General features: G+C 40.5%; 1 protein-coding gene across 2 annotated transcripts in view; it reads right to left on the bottom strand.

The window, feature by feature from the left end:
- Positions 1–4,567: 4,567 nt before the first annotated feature.
- The window catches only part of nrbp1 (nuclear receptor binding protein 1), a 110,648-nt gene continuing 100,108 nt past the window's right edge, over positions 4,568–15,107 (bottom strand). For both annotated transcript variants that reach the window (XM_043695360.2, XM_043695361.2), the window contains 3 exons: positions 14,437–14,500; positions 7,133–7,188; positions 4,568–6,219 (listed from right to left, as the gene is read on the bottom strand). In XM_043695360.2, the coding sequence (XP_043551295.1) occupies positions 6,121–6,219; positions 7,133–7,188; positions 14,437–14,500 (219 nt within the window). In that variant the 3' untranslated portion in view covers positions 4,568–6,120. The remainder of the gene's footprint in view (positions 6,220–7,132; positions 7,189–14,436; positions 14,501–15,107) is intronic.

Raw genomic sequence — 15,107 nt, 5'->3', positions numbered from 1 at the left:
GGGTCCACTTTTGCTTGTCATTTATAGAAATGATTTAGAGGAAAACATAGAAGGCATGGTTACTAAGTTTGGGGATGACAACAAAATTGGTGATATCGTGGTCAGTGAAGAAGGTTGTCTAAGATTACAAAGAGATTCAAAGTTTGAGAGAAGATTTGTAGCTCGGGTACTCGTTGTTGTGGTTCTGTTCGCCGAGCTGGGAATTTGTGTTGCAGATGTTTCATCCCCTGTCTAGGTGACATCCTCAATGCTCGGGAGCCTCCTGTGAAGCGCTTCTGTGATCTTTTCTCCGCCATTTGTAGCGGTTTGAATCTGCTGCTTCCGGTTGTCAGTTCCAGCTGTCTGCTGCAGTGGTCGGTATATTGGGTCCAGGTCGATGTGCTTATTGATTGAATCTGTGGATGAGTGCCATGTCTCTAGGAATTCCCTGGCTGTTCTCTGTTTGGCTTGTCCTATAATAGTAGTGTTGTCCCAGTCGAATTCATGTTGCTTGTCATCTGCGTGTGTGGCTACTAAGGATAGCTGGTCGTGTCGTTTCGTGGCTAGTTGGTGTTCATGGATGCGGATCATTAGCTGTCTTCCTGTTTGTCCTATGTAGTGTTTTATGCAGTCCTTGCATGGGATTTTGTACACTACATTAGTTTTGCTCATGCTGGGTATCGCGTCCTTCGTTCTGGTGAGTTGTTGTTCGAGAGTGGCTGTTGGTTTGTGTGCTGTTATGAGTCCTAATGGTCGCAGTAGTCTGGCTGTCAGTTCGGAAATGCTCTTGATGTATGGTAGTGTGGCTAGTCCTTTGGGTTGCGGCATGTCCTCGTTCCGTTGTCTTTCCCTTTCGCATCTGTTGATTAAATTGCGTGGGTATCCGTTTTTGGCAAATACATTGTATAGGTGTTCTTCTTCCTCTTTTTGCAGTTCTGGTGTACTGCAGTGTATTGTGGCCCTTTTGAATAGGGTCTTGATGCAACTTCTTTTGTGTGTGTTGGATCAAGAGAAGGGAATTCCTAGAGGCATGGCACTCATCCACAGATTCAATCAATAAGCACATCGACCTGGACCCAATATACCGACCACTGCAACGGACAGCTGGAACTGACAACCGGAAGCAGCAGATTCAAACCACTACAAATGGCGGAGGAACAATCACAGAAGCGCTTCACAGGAGGCTCCCGAGCACTGAGGATGTCACCTCTAGACAGGGGATGAAACGTCTGCAATACAAATTCCCAGCTCAGCGAACAGAACCACAACAATTACAAAGATTTTGATCAATTGGGTCAATGGACTGAAGACTTTCAATATGAAGTTTAATTTGGATGATTGCGAGGTATTGCATTTTGGTAAAAAAAACAAATAAGGACAGGACTTGGACAATTAAAAGTAGGGCTTTGGCCAATGTTATATAACAGAGATCTAGGGGTTCAGGTACATAATTCTTTGAAGCTTGTGTCACATATAGATAGGATGGTTAAGGCAGCATTGCTCAGACCTTAGAGTACAGGAGTTGGGACGTTATATTGATGTTGTGCAGGATGTTGGTAAGGCCTCCTCTGGAGTACTATGTCGAGTTTTGGTTGCCCTGTTACAGGGAGGATATTAAGGGGAGAATCAGAAGAGATTACCAACATGTTGCTGGGAATGAAATGTTTGATTTATTAGGCAAGGCTGGATTGGTTGGGATTTTTTTCACTGGAGCACAGGAGGTGGAGGGTTATAAATCATGAAGGGTACAGATAAGTTGAATGGCAAGTATCATTTCCCTAAGGTGGCAGATTTCAAGATGATGAGGCATATTTTTAAGGTTGGAGGAGAAAGATTTAAAGACAACAGGAGGATCAATTCTTTTAAAAAAAACAAATCTGGTTCACGTGTGGAATTAACTTCCAGGAAGTGATGGATGTGGGTGCAGTTACAACATTTAAAAGGCATGCAGATAAGTGCATGAATAAGAAATGTTCACAGGAGCCAATTGCAGGCAGTTGGGACTAGTTTAGCTGGGATTATGGTCAGCATGAACTGGTTGGACAGTGTCTGTTTCTGTGCTGTATGACTCTGATTCACTCAGGTAAGTCACAAAATTATAACATTCTATGAATAGTTATTTGTAAGGAAGAAACATTGGTTTCAATGGAAATGTTTAAAAAGGGTTCAATGTGTTCAAAATTATTTGAAATGCTTTGTTAAAAAGATGCAGTTTTTCTAAAAAAAATGAATTTTATCAATTGCCAAAAACAAATCATTTCGGTACCATACCTCTATCTTTGGAGGGTGGTGAAATTAAATATCTACTGTGACACAAATATTCGAAAAGGAAAAGTAAATGATGAAATTCACATTAAAAATAAGTTGTCTCTGCACTTTGCTATCTCTCACAATTTAAGGGAAGTTTTTTTTTTAAAAACAAACAACTTCTCACCAGGAATGCAATTTTGACCTGTTTGGCATTGGGTGCTGACCACAAAGACGGAAATTTATCAAACTGTCAACAAATTTAACCCGGTACAGAAAACAAATGACCAACACGCACCAGATTGTAAATTGAGTTATGTAATGAACTATATATTCGCTAAAATAGTGAGAAATCCTCCTTGTGACTAATGTAAATTAGGAGGATTCTCCATCCTTGCCCGCCAGGGTGAAGTGCAAAACTCAGAAGAAATTGATTTTAAAAAAAAGTATTGTTCTGACATCCAAATCAATTTTCATAAACTTAGCTCTCAGGAATGTGTGGGGGGAGGGGATCCAAGATGAAAAACGATAGAACAAAAGGCAATGTTGTAAAATTACGCCTTTGCACTCATCAACACAGGATTACAATGGCTAATTGAGGCTAAGTGGTAAATGAGTCTCATTGGCTTCAAATAAAGACGTGACAGACACAAAACAACTTATTTGTAATATTCACTGACCTTGCTTGAATATTCACATTTCTGTAACATATCCTGTATACGTATTTGAGTTGCATGTCAGTTTTACCTTTTGATCAGTCCTCTGCTCCTTAAGCAGCATAGCTCAATTTTTGTATAATAATGTGTTAAACCTTTAACAAAACACAAGTAATGGACTATTTAGAGCCATAGAGCTGTACAGCACAGAAACAGACCCTTTGGTTCAACTCGTCCATGCGACCAAATATCCAAAATTAATTTAGCCCCATTTGCCAGCATTGGCCAATATCTCTCTAAACCCTTCCGATTCATATACCCATCCAGATGCCTTTTAATGTTGTAATTGTACCAGCTTCCACCACTTCCTCTGGCAGCTCATTCCATACACGCCCCACCATCTGTGTGAAAAAGTTGCCCATTAGGTCTCTTTTATATCTTTCCCCTCTCACCTTAAACCTACGCCCTTTAGATTTGGACTCCCCAACCCCGGGGAAAAGACCTTGGCTATTCACTCTATCCATGCCCCACATGATTTTATAAACTTCCGTAAGGTCACCACTTAGCTTCCAACGCTCCAGGGAAAATAGCGCCAGTCTATTCAGCCTCTTCCAATAACTCACATGCACCAACCCTGACAACATCTTTGTAAATCTTTTCTGAACCTTTGTGTTTCATAATATCCCTCCTATAGCAGGGAGACCAGAACAGAATGCAATATTCTAAAAGTGGTCTAACCAATGTCCTGTACAGCTGCAGCATGACCTCCCAACTCCTATATTCAATGCACTGACCAATGAAGGCAGGCATACCAAACACTTACTTCTAAGTATTGAAAAAGGCTCTGCGTTCTCCCTAAAACCTGCATGACTACAGAATCTCACAATAAACTCCAAGTGATCAGTGAATGCCCACTGAAGTAAAAGATCATACCAATAGAACTGACTCACGCTCAAAAGGGCAAGTGATGCAGAATTTTTCAGACTTGTGAAAATTACTACAGCAAGTGTCTGCAACCAAGGGTTACCAAAAGATTTGAAGCAGCTGTAGAAATGGAAAGGCCAACTTCCCAATTCTGGGATATAGTTTTGAAACTGCAAATTGAAACAAACTTGGACATGGGTGTCTTTTCACCTGATGTGTACTTAGTTAAACCAATGGTATACTGACAGCACCAACCAACCCTGCCACCCCCCCCCCCGGCGGCCATGTTAAGGTGACGGATTGTGTGTTTGTTACATATTAGGACACTACTTGCCAGAGTTTTATTAAAGTAAAAATAGGAAACAATAAACATAACATAAAACACAGGAAAAAAGCATTTTTCAAAAGATTATTTTAACTAAAGACGAGTTCTCGTCAAGTTTTGAATGTGAAGGTTCCAATGTTGACCCCTCACTCAAAAAAATACATTCAAACAAGAGCAAATTAATTATAGACCAAATAGTTCAAACAAAGTAGTTTTTCATAAAAAAAAAACTCAGCAAGCAATGCTTCAAAATACCCATTGAATGATCTTTAGAATTTTACAGTGCTGTGTAACGAGTGACAACTTTGGATCCAACCTCTTCAATGCACAAATTGAAAGCCAATCGGGTACTTCAAAGAGTATTTGCCCACACATATGTTCAAAACAATGTTTTGTGACACAATCAGGGTTAACAACAAAAAAAAATAGCCACACATTGCTTTTTCAGTATAGTATATTTGCTCCAATGAATGCTGCATTGAACGCAGACAGGGCTTTAAACAATGCCACAAATACAGTGTTTTGCAATTCCCAAAAGTTACAGCAACTCGAATTAATTCTCCAATGCTCCCCCACCCCACAATGAATTTTTCCTTTCACTGTGTTGTATCATGTCTCAATTCTTTTCATTTCAAAATTTCATTGTCTATGTGCAGAATGGATTGAAAGCATTCCACAACATATACAAGAAAACATAACTAAGCTGAGAAAATGCAAGACATAATCAGAAAAGGTTACTGGCAAACTGGTTCTTACAAGCAGTCTTTACCTTTCCCTCTGCTCAACACAAAATCACCAAAAAACCATGCCCATATCATGTTATGGACACTGTGTACTATTTGGCTCAGGATAGATGATGAAACACAAATCATCTCAACTTCCTTTGGCCAATTGACTTTTCAGAAACACAAGGCTAACAAATTCTCAATATAATTACAATGGTGTGCTCTTGTATCAAAACAAATAGAAGGCATTACTACATAACCTCAGCCACACAACTCAAAATGCTACACAGTAAGGATTATAGATCTGTTTCATGGTTTGGCTTGATGAAAAAGAGTGGGCAAGGATGAGGAAGGCTTCAATAAAGCATTCAGTTAAAATAAAGGCAGCCTTGGTGTATCAGTTGAATCCTAGGACTTGGAACTGATTTGCAATGTAGCTTCATTTCTGGGTCAGAAATTCTATACACATTGGAGCAAGGACAGCTAGATGCTTCAATTTTGTGCTTGAATCCAGACAAATTCACTGAAATTCCATTAATCAATTTGAATATGTTTACTGAAATGGTCACTTAAAAAAAACTAGTTAACCATCAAGTTTGTGACCATCACTTTTTTTTTCACACTTGTGCACAAAAGCCATGGCATTTTATGAAAATTTAAACTTTGACAAGTAGTGGGACTTGGCTCTCACAGGGCAACCTCTTAAACTGTGTTTACTGGAACATTGTGAGGAAGTAATTAAAATTTACCTAGCATCCCACTTCTTGGAAAACAAATGTGCAAAGATTATACAACATATAGAGGAAACATGCACATCACTGGCATATATAAAGCGATACAATGTTTTGAAAGAGTTCACAAAAAAGTATCTAGTGATACTTCATTCTGTGCAGACCCCTCACTTTATAGCTCTTCTGTGGCGCATCCACGTCAGATTAAGCAACCTTCTTCCCCCTCCCCTCCCACCCCACCTGTCTCCAACCCACCTATACTTCAATTAAGGAAAAGCGCTTTTCCAATGTGGCAGCGCTTTGCAAGTCATACGGCTAAAGAAAATACGACAGTCACAGGGTGAAGCACAGATGGGACATAATACTGACAACAGAACTTTTCAAAGGTGGGATGTTCACCAATCGTAGCTGGAAACTCATCACCATACTACAACATGCAATTGAGCCAGAATGCATGGCTTCCTGTGATGCCGTCTTTTGCCCGTCTCAGACCGATGATGAAGTAGCTGCGTCAAACAATGACTCTGGGATAGCTATGATGAAACAGTGACATCGGAGATGGAGCCATTCCTGCTGTAGAAGAATTTGCTAAATGTATCCTCGAGCAACGTGGTTAACCTGCTTTGATCAATCTGTTCAAAAGATAGGAAAAAACAATTATGTCAAACCTAAAAACAAAATGTCACAGTAATTCAATATTCAAACCTTATTCCAGAAGTTCCAAAACACCCCTTCAAATTATAGAGAATTTTAAATGCAAGATATATCTTAAACCATTTTAACACTTTTATTTTGTGTGTTGTTCAAACATTATTAAAAAGAGATACACAGTTTTTTCACCTTACACTCATCAGGACTGACAAAACTTAAAGGGAACGTCAATTTTCACAGTATGAGAAAAGGGTGCTGATTGGTTTGACCATGATTGGCACGTGCATGGTTGACATGGAGATGCAGCAAGAGCTGTTAACCTGTTATCCTTGGTCAGCTGTTTAAAATTAGATCAAGCATATACACTGTCAGTCCGAAAAATACATTAAGTTTCTTTTGCAAGCTAGTGTATAACACAAGTGCCATTTAATAAATATTCCCCTTCATCGCAATTTGCATAAACATTTCCATTTAACATCACTGCCTCAAGTTGTGAAGTACACAATGGATTTTGGATGTTCAGAAAAGTGAATCAAGTCAAATTCTGAACTAGAATTACTCATATCCAAGAAGCATTATTGTTATGACAATGAAGAGAATTTAAGACAGTTGTCAACAGGAAGACCTGTTTCCACACTTTAGGGAATCTAATCTAATACTTTTTAATTCCTATTACTCAAAGATATAATTTATACCTTTAAGCTAGTTATAGTTGTCATAATATGGTTAAGTAAGTGCACTGATGAGTGTCCAGTATCAATGTAGAGAATGATTTCATGGATAAATACCTGAGTGGTCACCGCACCCAAGTTATAAAGATGTAGCAATGAGGGAGAGAACATAAAAGAAAATCAATGCAATAAACAAAATCAAAAAGCAAACTGAATTTCTTACCTCACTGATGAATCCCAGTTGAACAAGTTCTGCTGCCAGCTCTTGACAGCTCTCATCTGTAAACATAAATTAAGTATTAATACTACTGATCATTCTTGGACAACCAGGACAATTGCTTATAGTAATTTATAGCTCAGCTGTTTCATGAAGTGTTCTATCAAAATATTTCTTAAAATTAAAGTTTTTTTCACCACATGATTTTCTCAAACCTTTCACATTATTTACCAATCACCATTGTATTCTTGCCCCATGAAGTGTTCCCCAGAGAAACATCCTCAAGCCCTTTAAAATAAATTCTACCAAAATGCTTACAAGCCATCTTGGAACCTTGTCACTTCCAGCTCCATATGGAAGGCATGATTGATGGCAAATTAATACTCTGTTGCCATCAAGTATGATCCAATGCCCTGGCTACCTACAGCACAATGTGAAATTATAAACAAACTTTTTTTTTGAAAAGAAGTTCTTCCAAAGTTAAGCGAATAAATGAGATTAATTTAGGAACAATCTGAACACAGCAAATATCATTAATACTTTTCAATTTTGTGATAATATTTATGCTAAGAAATTCATAGGGAGAATATACTGAGTCCAGAGGTGAAGGCCAGGCAGTTTTATAATATTTCATGCAAATGCTGACAGAAGATCTGCCTTCTGAGGTAGATAGAGTGTCCACTTATTTCATTCTCAGATCATGACAACTGCTTGTGTGAAGACAGCCAGGTTCTTCAAATCTTTGAAACGTACATGAGAAAGTGATGATAAATCTAAAGTAATTTGACACACTTTTCAAAAATAAAAAAGAGTTCTCTTCTCACTCTACTTTATGGAGTTATAGGCACCTTTTGCAAAGAACCAAGGCAGTTGTTTAAAATTCTAAATCTGTGGCCAGTTTTAGTGAACAATATAGTTGAAAAGTTTTTTCAGACAAACTCTTGTTAGAAGATGCTGCCACTATGGAACGCTGCAGCCACTCTGTGCCATGGGAGAAAGAATGCATGTATAAAGTGAAGGATGTGGTGTCAATCAAGCAAAGTTCTTTCCCTAGAATATGCTGACCTTCTTGACTGTTGCTACAGCTGCAACCATCCAGGCAACTTGTGAACATTCTATCACAAACCTGACGTCTGCTGTAAAAGTGCTGGACAGGGTTTGGGAAAACAGGAGGTGAGTTACTTGCAAATGCCAAGGCTCTTATCTAGCTACTGTAGCCACAGTATTTAAAAGTCTGGTCCAGTTAAATTTTGTGCCAATGGTAAACTCCAGGATGTTGACTGTGGGAGATTCAGTAATAATAATGCCAACAGATGCAGAGGGGAGATGGTTAGATTCTCCTATTGGAGCTAGTTACAGCCTGGCACTTGCATGGTGTAAATTTCACTTGTCACTTACCATTTCAAGCCAGAATGACATTCACTCTTGTTGCACATGGTCAGACTGTTTCAGTATATGAGGATTTGCGCATCGTACTAAACATTATACAGTAAACATCCCACTTCTGATCTAGTAATGGAGAACAGGTCATTAATTGCTGCTCAAAAATGGGTCCAGGACCTATCCTGAGGAACTTCTGCAGAGATGTCCTTGGATTGAGATGACTGGTGTCCAACAACCACAATCATCTTCCTTTGTTCTCAGTATGACTCAAAGCAATTGTTCTGCTTTTTGTGAATACATACTTAGGCAATTTTCCACATTGTTGGATTTATGCCAGTGTTGAAGGTGTACTGGAATAGGCTGGCTTGGAATACAGCTAGTTATGGAACTGAAGCCTTTTGGACTATTGCTGAGATGTTGTCAGGGCCCAGAGCCATTGATGTACTCAATACATTCATTTCTTCAAAAATGTAGCAAAGCTAAAGACCAAAACTATTGATGGTGGGGCATTCAGAAATAAGAAATGGTCTCTGCAGTTAACTGCACATGTTACAGCCTTGACTTTTGAACTGATCACTGAGGATGGGTTGTGTGTGAAATTTTCTTCTTTAAAGTGAGCCGTTTAATTATCCACCACTCATTACAACTGGACGTGACAGGACTGCAGAGCTTTGGTCTAATCCACTGATTGTGGTACTATTTAGTATTCGGTTTCTGTTTACGCAACATGCAGGTTGTTTGGTGTTGTATCTTAATTAGGCTGGTACTTCATTTTTATTATGCCTGTTGTCTCCTGGCATGCCAACCTAAACTCTTTACTGAACCAGTGTTGGTCCTCTGGTTTGATAGCAGAGTGTGGCACATGCCAGACTATGAGATTGCACTCGAATACAAATATGCAGCAGATGGTTGACAGTGCCTCATGGACCTCGTGGTTCAGAGTTTGTTTCAAGGAGATGATGATCAATTACAGTATGTGGAATTAAATAACGAAATTGGGTTTGTTCAAACCATGCAGTTTTTGGAATGAAAACTAGAAAATTCAAGTTTTGGACAAAGCCCAAACGGGCAGAAAGTTTACCATTTGATTTTGAAAGGCTCTTTTTTTGCCTCTCTGGCAGTAAAGGTCAACGCACAAAGATTTTGAAAGGTGAACTAACAAAAACAAACCTGGGTCTAATAGATGGGTTATCTGAACGAATGGTCTTCTATTACTGTGTGGTTGACAAAAGTATTTCACCAGAAGTGAAAAAATTACCTCATTCCATTCTTGTGGTTTGGACTTTTAATAGAAATCACCCATTTTGTTTTCCTGCCCATAATGCCTGCAGATCTGTAAGTTTATTGTTTTTAGTGGAATGTGGGGGTCACTGACTGGCGAGCATTTATTGCCCATTCCTAGTTGCCCTTGAGAAGGTGATGTTGTGCTGTCTTCTTGAACCACTGCGACCAAGAGGCAATCTAACCACTGCCCCTTGATATTCAATCCCCCACTATCATCCTGGGAATTACCACTGATCAAAAACTCAACTGGACTCACCACATTAAATACAGTGGCTACAAGAGCAGGTCAGAGGCTTGGAATATTCGCCACATGCCTGGATGAGTGTAGCCTCAACAACACAAGAAGCTTGACACCATCCAGGACAAAGCTGCCCACTTGATTGGCACTGCAGCCACTCCCTCCACCACTGACGCTCAGTAGCAGTAGTGTGTACTATCTACAAGATGCACTGCAGAAATTCACCAAATATCCTTAGACAGCACTTTCCAAAACCAAGACCACCTCCATCTAGGAGGACAAGGGCAGCAGATGCATGGGAATACTACCATCTTAAAGTTCTCCTCCAAGCCACTCCCCATCCTGACATGGAAATATCACTGCTCCTTCACTGTCACTAGAGGTTAAAATCCTGGAATTCCCTCCCAAATGGCACTGTGGGTCAACATACAGCAAATGCTGTCTGAGGATATTTGGTGAATTTCTGCAGTGCATCTTGTAGATAGTATTCACTACTGCTACTGAGCGTTGGTGGTGGAGGGAGTGGATGGAGGTGGACCTCCAACAACCATAACCATCACCATCTTTTTATGTACCAGGTATGACTCCAATCAAGTGGGCAGCTGTGTCCTGGATGGTGTCAAGCTTCTTGTGTTGAGGCTGCACTCATCCAGGCATGTGGGGAGTATTCCAAGCCTCTGACCTGCTCTTGTAGCCACTGTGTTTAATGTGGGGAGTCTAGTTGAGTTTCTCATCAATGGTAATTCCCAGTATGATGATAGTGGGGGACTCAGTGACGGTAATACCATCGAATGTCCAGGGGCAGTGGTTAGATTGCCTCTTGTTAGTGATGGTCATAGTCTGGCATGCGTGTGGTATAAATGCTACTTGCCACTTGTCAGCTGAGCCTGGATATTGTTCCGATCTTGTTGCATTTAGACATGGACTGCTTCAATGTCTGAGGAGTGGTGCTGATCATTGCACAATCATTGGCAAGCATCCCATTTCTGACCTTATGATGGTGGGAAGGTCATTGATGAAGCAGCTGAAGATGGTTGGGCCTCCGGTACTATCCTGAGGAACTCCTGCAGAGATGTCCTGGAGCTGAGATGACTGACCTCCAACAACCATAACCATCTTTTTATGTACCAGGTATGGCTCCAACCAGCAGAGAGTTTGTCCCCTGAGGACCCACTGATTCCAGTTTTGCTAGGGCTCTTTTATACTACACCCAGTTGAATGCAGCTTTGATGTCAAGGGCTGTCACTCTCACCTCACCTCTGGAATTCAGCTCTCGTCATTACAGCCTTGGTTCAAACATAGACATCAGGAGCTGAGTGGCCCTAGTGGAACCCAAACTGGACGTCACTGAGCAGGTACTGCTTGATAGCACTGTTTATGACACCTCCCATCACTTTACTGATGATTGAGAATAGACTGATGAGTAGTAATTGGCTAGGTTGAATTTGTCCTGTACATAAAACACTTAACATACTTGGGCAATTTTCTACACTGCCAGGTAAATGTCAGTGTTGTAACTGTACTGGAACAGCTTGGCTAGGTGAGTGGCAAGTTCTAAAGCACAAGTCTTCATTACTATTACCAGAATGTTGTCAGGGCCCATTTGCCTTTGCAGAACAGAGGAAGCGAGATTATCCAAAGGCCACGGATAGGGAGTATTTTGATCGGTTAAGCAAATGCCACGCATTGAGATCTTGCAATCTTGTTTGGATAATCCGAACTTCAGTTTATCAAACGCTGGATGATCGAGGTTCCTCTGTATCCAGTGCCTCCAACTGTTTAATGATATCACATGGAGTGAATCGAATTGGCTGAAGAATGGTATCTGTAACACTGGGGACCACTGGTGGAGGCCGAGGTGGTTCATCTACTTGGTACCTCTGGCTGAAGATGGCTGCGAGAGCTTCAGCCTTATCTTTTGCACTGACGTGCTGGGCTCTTGCATCATTGAGGATGGGGATATTTGTGGAGTTGCCTCCTCCAGTCAGTTGTTTAATCATCCACCATCATTCATGATGGGATGTGACAGGAGTGCACGTTTAGATCTGATCCATTGGTTGTGGAATCATGTAGCTCTATCACTTGCTGCTTATGCTGTTTGCCATGAAAGTAGTCTTGTTTGGTGGCTCCACCAGGTTGATAAGTTATCCTCATGTATGCCTACTACTGCTCCTGGCATGCCCTCCTGCACTCTCCATTGAACCAGGGTTGATACCCTAGCTTTATGGTAATGGTTGAGTGGAGGTTATGCTGGGCCACGAGGTTGCAGGTTGTGCTGGAGTACAGTTCTGCTCCTGTTGAGTTGATGGCCCAGAGCACCTCATGGGTGCCCAATCTTGAGTCGCTAGATCTGTTCAAAGACTTCCCATTTAGCACAGTGACAGTGCCAGACAACGTGATGGAGGTTATTCTCAATGTGAAGTCAAGTTTTCGTCTCCACAAGGGCTGTATGGTGGTCGCGCTTACTGAGACTGTTTTGGATAGATGCATCTGCAGCTGGCAGATTGGTCAGCATGAGGTAGAGTATCTTTTTCCCCTCACTGGGTTTGTGGCAGGTTGTGAAGGAACCAGTCTCGCAGCTATATCCTTAAGGACTCTATTAGATAGATTAGTAGTACTGCTGCCAATCCACTCTTGATGGTGGACGTTGAAATACCCCACCCAGATTACACTTTGTGCCTTTGCCACCCTTAGTGCTTCCTCCAAATATTGTTCAATACGGAGGAGTACTATTCATTAGCTGAGGGAGGACAGCGTGTGGAAATCAGCAGGTAGTTTCCTTGCCCATGTTTGACCTGAAGCTATAAGACTTCATAGGGTCCAGAATCAATGTGGAGGACTCCCAGAGAAACTCCCTCCAGACTGTATACCACTGTGCCACCACCTCTGCTGGATGTATCCTGCCAGTAAGACAGGATACATCCAGGGTTGGTGGTGGTGGTGGTGTGGGGGGGGGGATTGCCTGTAAGGTATAATTCTGTGAGTATGACTATGTCAGGCTGTTACTTGACTAATGGGTGAGACAGCTCTCCCAATTTTGGCTCGAGCTTTCAGATGTCAGTGAGGATTTGGTAGGGTCGACGTGTCTGTTTCTGCCACTGTCTTTTCTGGTGCCTAGTCTGATTCCAGGTGATCTATCTGGTTTCATTTCTTTGATACTCTGCAGTGACTGGTACAATTGAATGGCTTGCTCAGGCGGCAACTGAGATTGAACCACATTGCTGTGGCTCTGAAGTCACAGATAGACCAGACCAGGTGAGGATGGTAAATTTCCTTCCCTGAAGGTCACTATTGAACCAGATGTGTTTTTCTGACAATCGACAATGGTTTCAGGATTAGATCCTTAATCCCAGATTTTTAAAGAATTCAAATTCCACCATCTGCTGTGGCGGGATTCTAACCTGGGTCCCCACAACATTATCTGGGTCTCCGGATTAATAGTCCAGCAATAATACCACTTGGCCATCACCTTCCCCAGTGTCTATGTCTATGCCCTGACAAATGTGCATGTTTGTATTTAAATGGGATACAGTTCAAGTTTGCATAATAGCAGCAAATAATCCATTTTGCCACTTGTTAAAAACTACATTTATTCGTAATAAATAATTTCTTGTGTTTATTGTCAAAACCTGGAGGAAACTTCTTAATTGCCCTAGACAACTTTAAGAGTAAAGCAAATTAACCATCATGGTCATTGAATTGGACATTTACACTTTTGGGATATCTCATGGGATTGCAGGACTTGATTGCCAATGCACACCTCCCATCACAGTTACAACAGATTACAGAGATGCAGCTAGGTCTTAGTTTACAAGTCAGAACAAGTTACACTGATATGAAAGAGCAATGTTTCCAGCAATCTGGAACTTGGTTTCAGCCAGCCCACCTCAAAAGGTGCAAAGTTGAATTAGAAGACTTCTGAAAAAATGACCAAGGTGCAAGGCAGAGTTATATTAAAAAAAGAAAAATGCATTTATTTGCTGATAAATAACTCTGCTCTCCAGTTCAATAATGGCAAAACACTGCGAATGCTGGAAATCTGATATAAGAAAATAAAAAGTGCTGGAGAAACTCAGCGAAAACCCCAAACCCAAATTAAACTGTAATAGTGCAACTATTGAAGAGATAAAAACACAGATTTGGAGCTCAGCATGTCCAGTATGACTCTTCAGAAACATTAACTCTTTCTCTCTCCACAGATGCTGCCAGACCTGCCAAGTTGCTCCCACATTTTAATTTCATCTCCCTTCTTGTTGTCCTATGACTATTTAATTTTTGATCAATATAAGCTACTGAATTGATCTGACAAACTAATTTAAATTTCTGTGGAATTAAAGAAATCAGATGCATTTTGGGAAATAATTGAAATTCAGAGGCGCACAAAACAACAGATTAAAGTACGTACTGGGCAACAGGTCACAGCTGAGGTGTCTGTTTAACTTGTCTTCCAGTTTCAAGAGTAGAGTTAACTGAAGGAAAAAAGAATCACAGAAACAAATAAATGTTTTCTCCATTTTTTATCCCTCATAAGTAATTAGCTTAAATTACAAAAAACAATCTAGCCATTTCAGATCACACACACACACACACACACACACACACACAGATGTGTCTGCTATGCAACAATGGTCAACTCATGATAAACCCTCAAATATTTCCAATTGATTAGTTTACATTGGTGTAAATGACTGTCAAATGTCCTCAATAGTTTATTAAGCATACCATATGATGAAATTTTGACAAAAACAAAAAGCCCCAAATGAACCCTTTATTATTGCTAAATTACGAAACCAATCTAGGACAGCAGTAAAGAAACATCTGTATCTGTGCAGCACCTCCCCATGTCTTCTTGATGCCACAAGACATTTTGTTATATTACAAATGTGATCATTTAGACATGCAAAGTACCACAAATAAAGCAGAAAAAAATGACCAGTTAGCTTCTGACAGTGTTAATTAATGGAGGAAATATTAGTCAAAAAAACAATTAAACTACATTCTCTTCAAATATGTGATAATATCATTAATGCCCAATTGAATGACGAGATGGGGCCTCAGTTTAACACATCACCCCAA

The sequence above is a fragment of the Chiloscyllium plagiosum genome, unplaced genomic scaffold (genome assembly GCF_037043375.1).
Source record: "Chiloscyllium plagiosum isolate Xiang-an unplaced genomic scaffold, Cpla_swu_hap1 HiC_scaffold_10, whole genome shotgun sequence".
In the NCBI taxonomy this organism is placed as follows: Eukaryota; Metazoa; Chordata; class Chondrichthyes; order Orectolobiformes; family Hemiscylliidae; genus Chiloscyllium; species Chiloscyllium plagiosum.
Note: the sequence above shows the minus strand (reverse complement) of the source record. Positions and strands in the feature narration are given on the sequence as shown.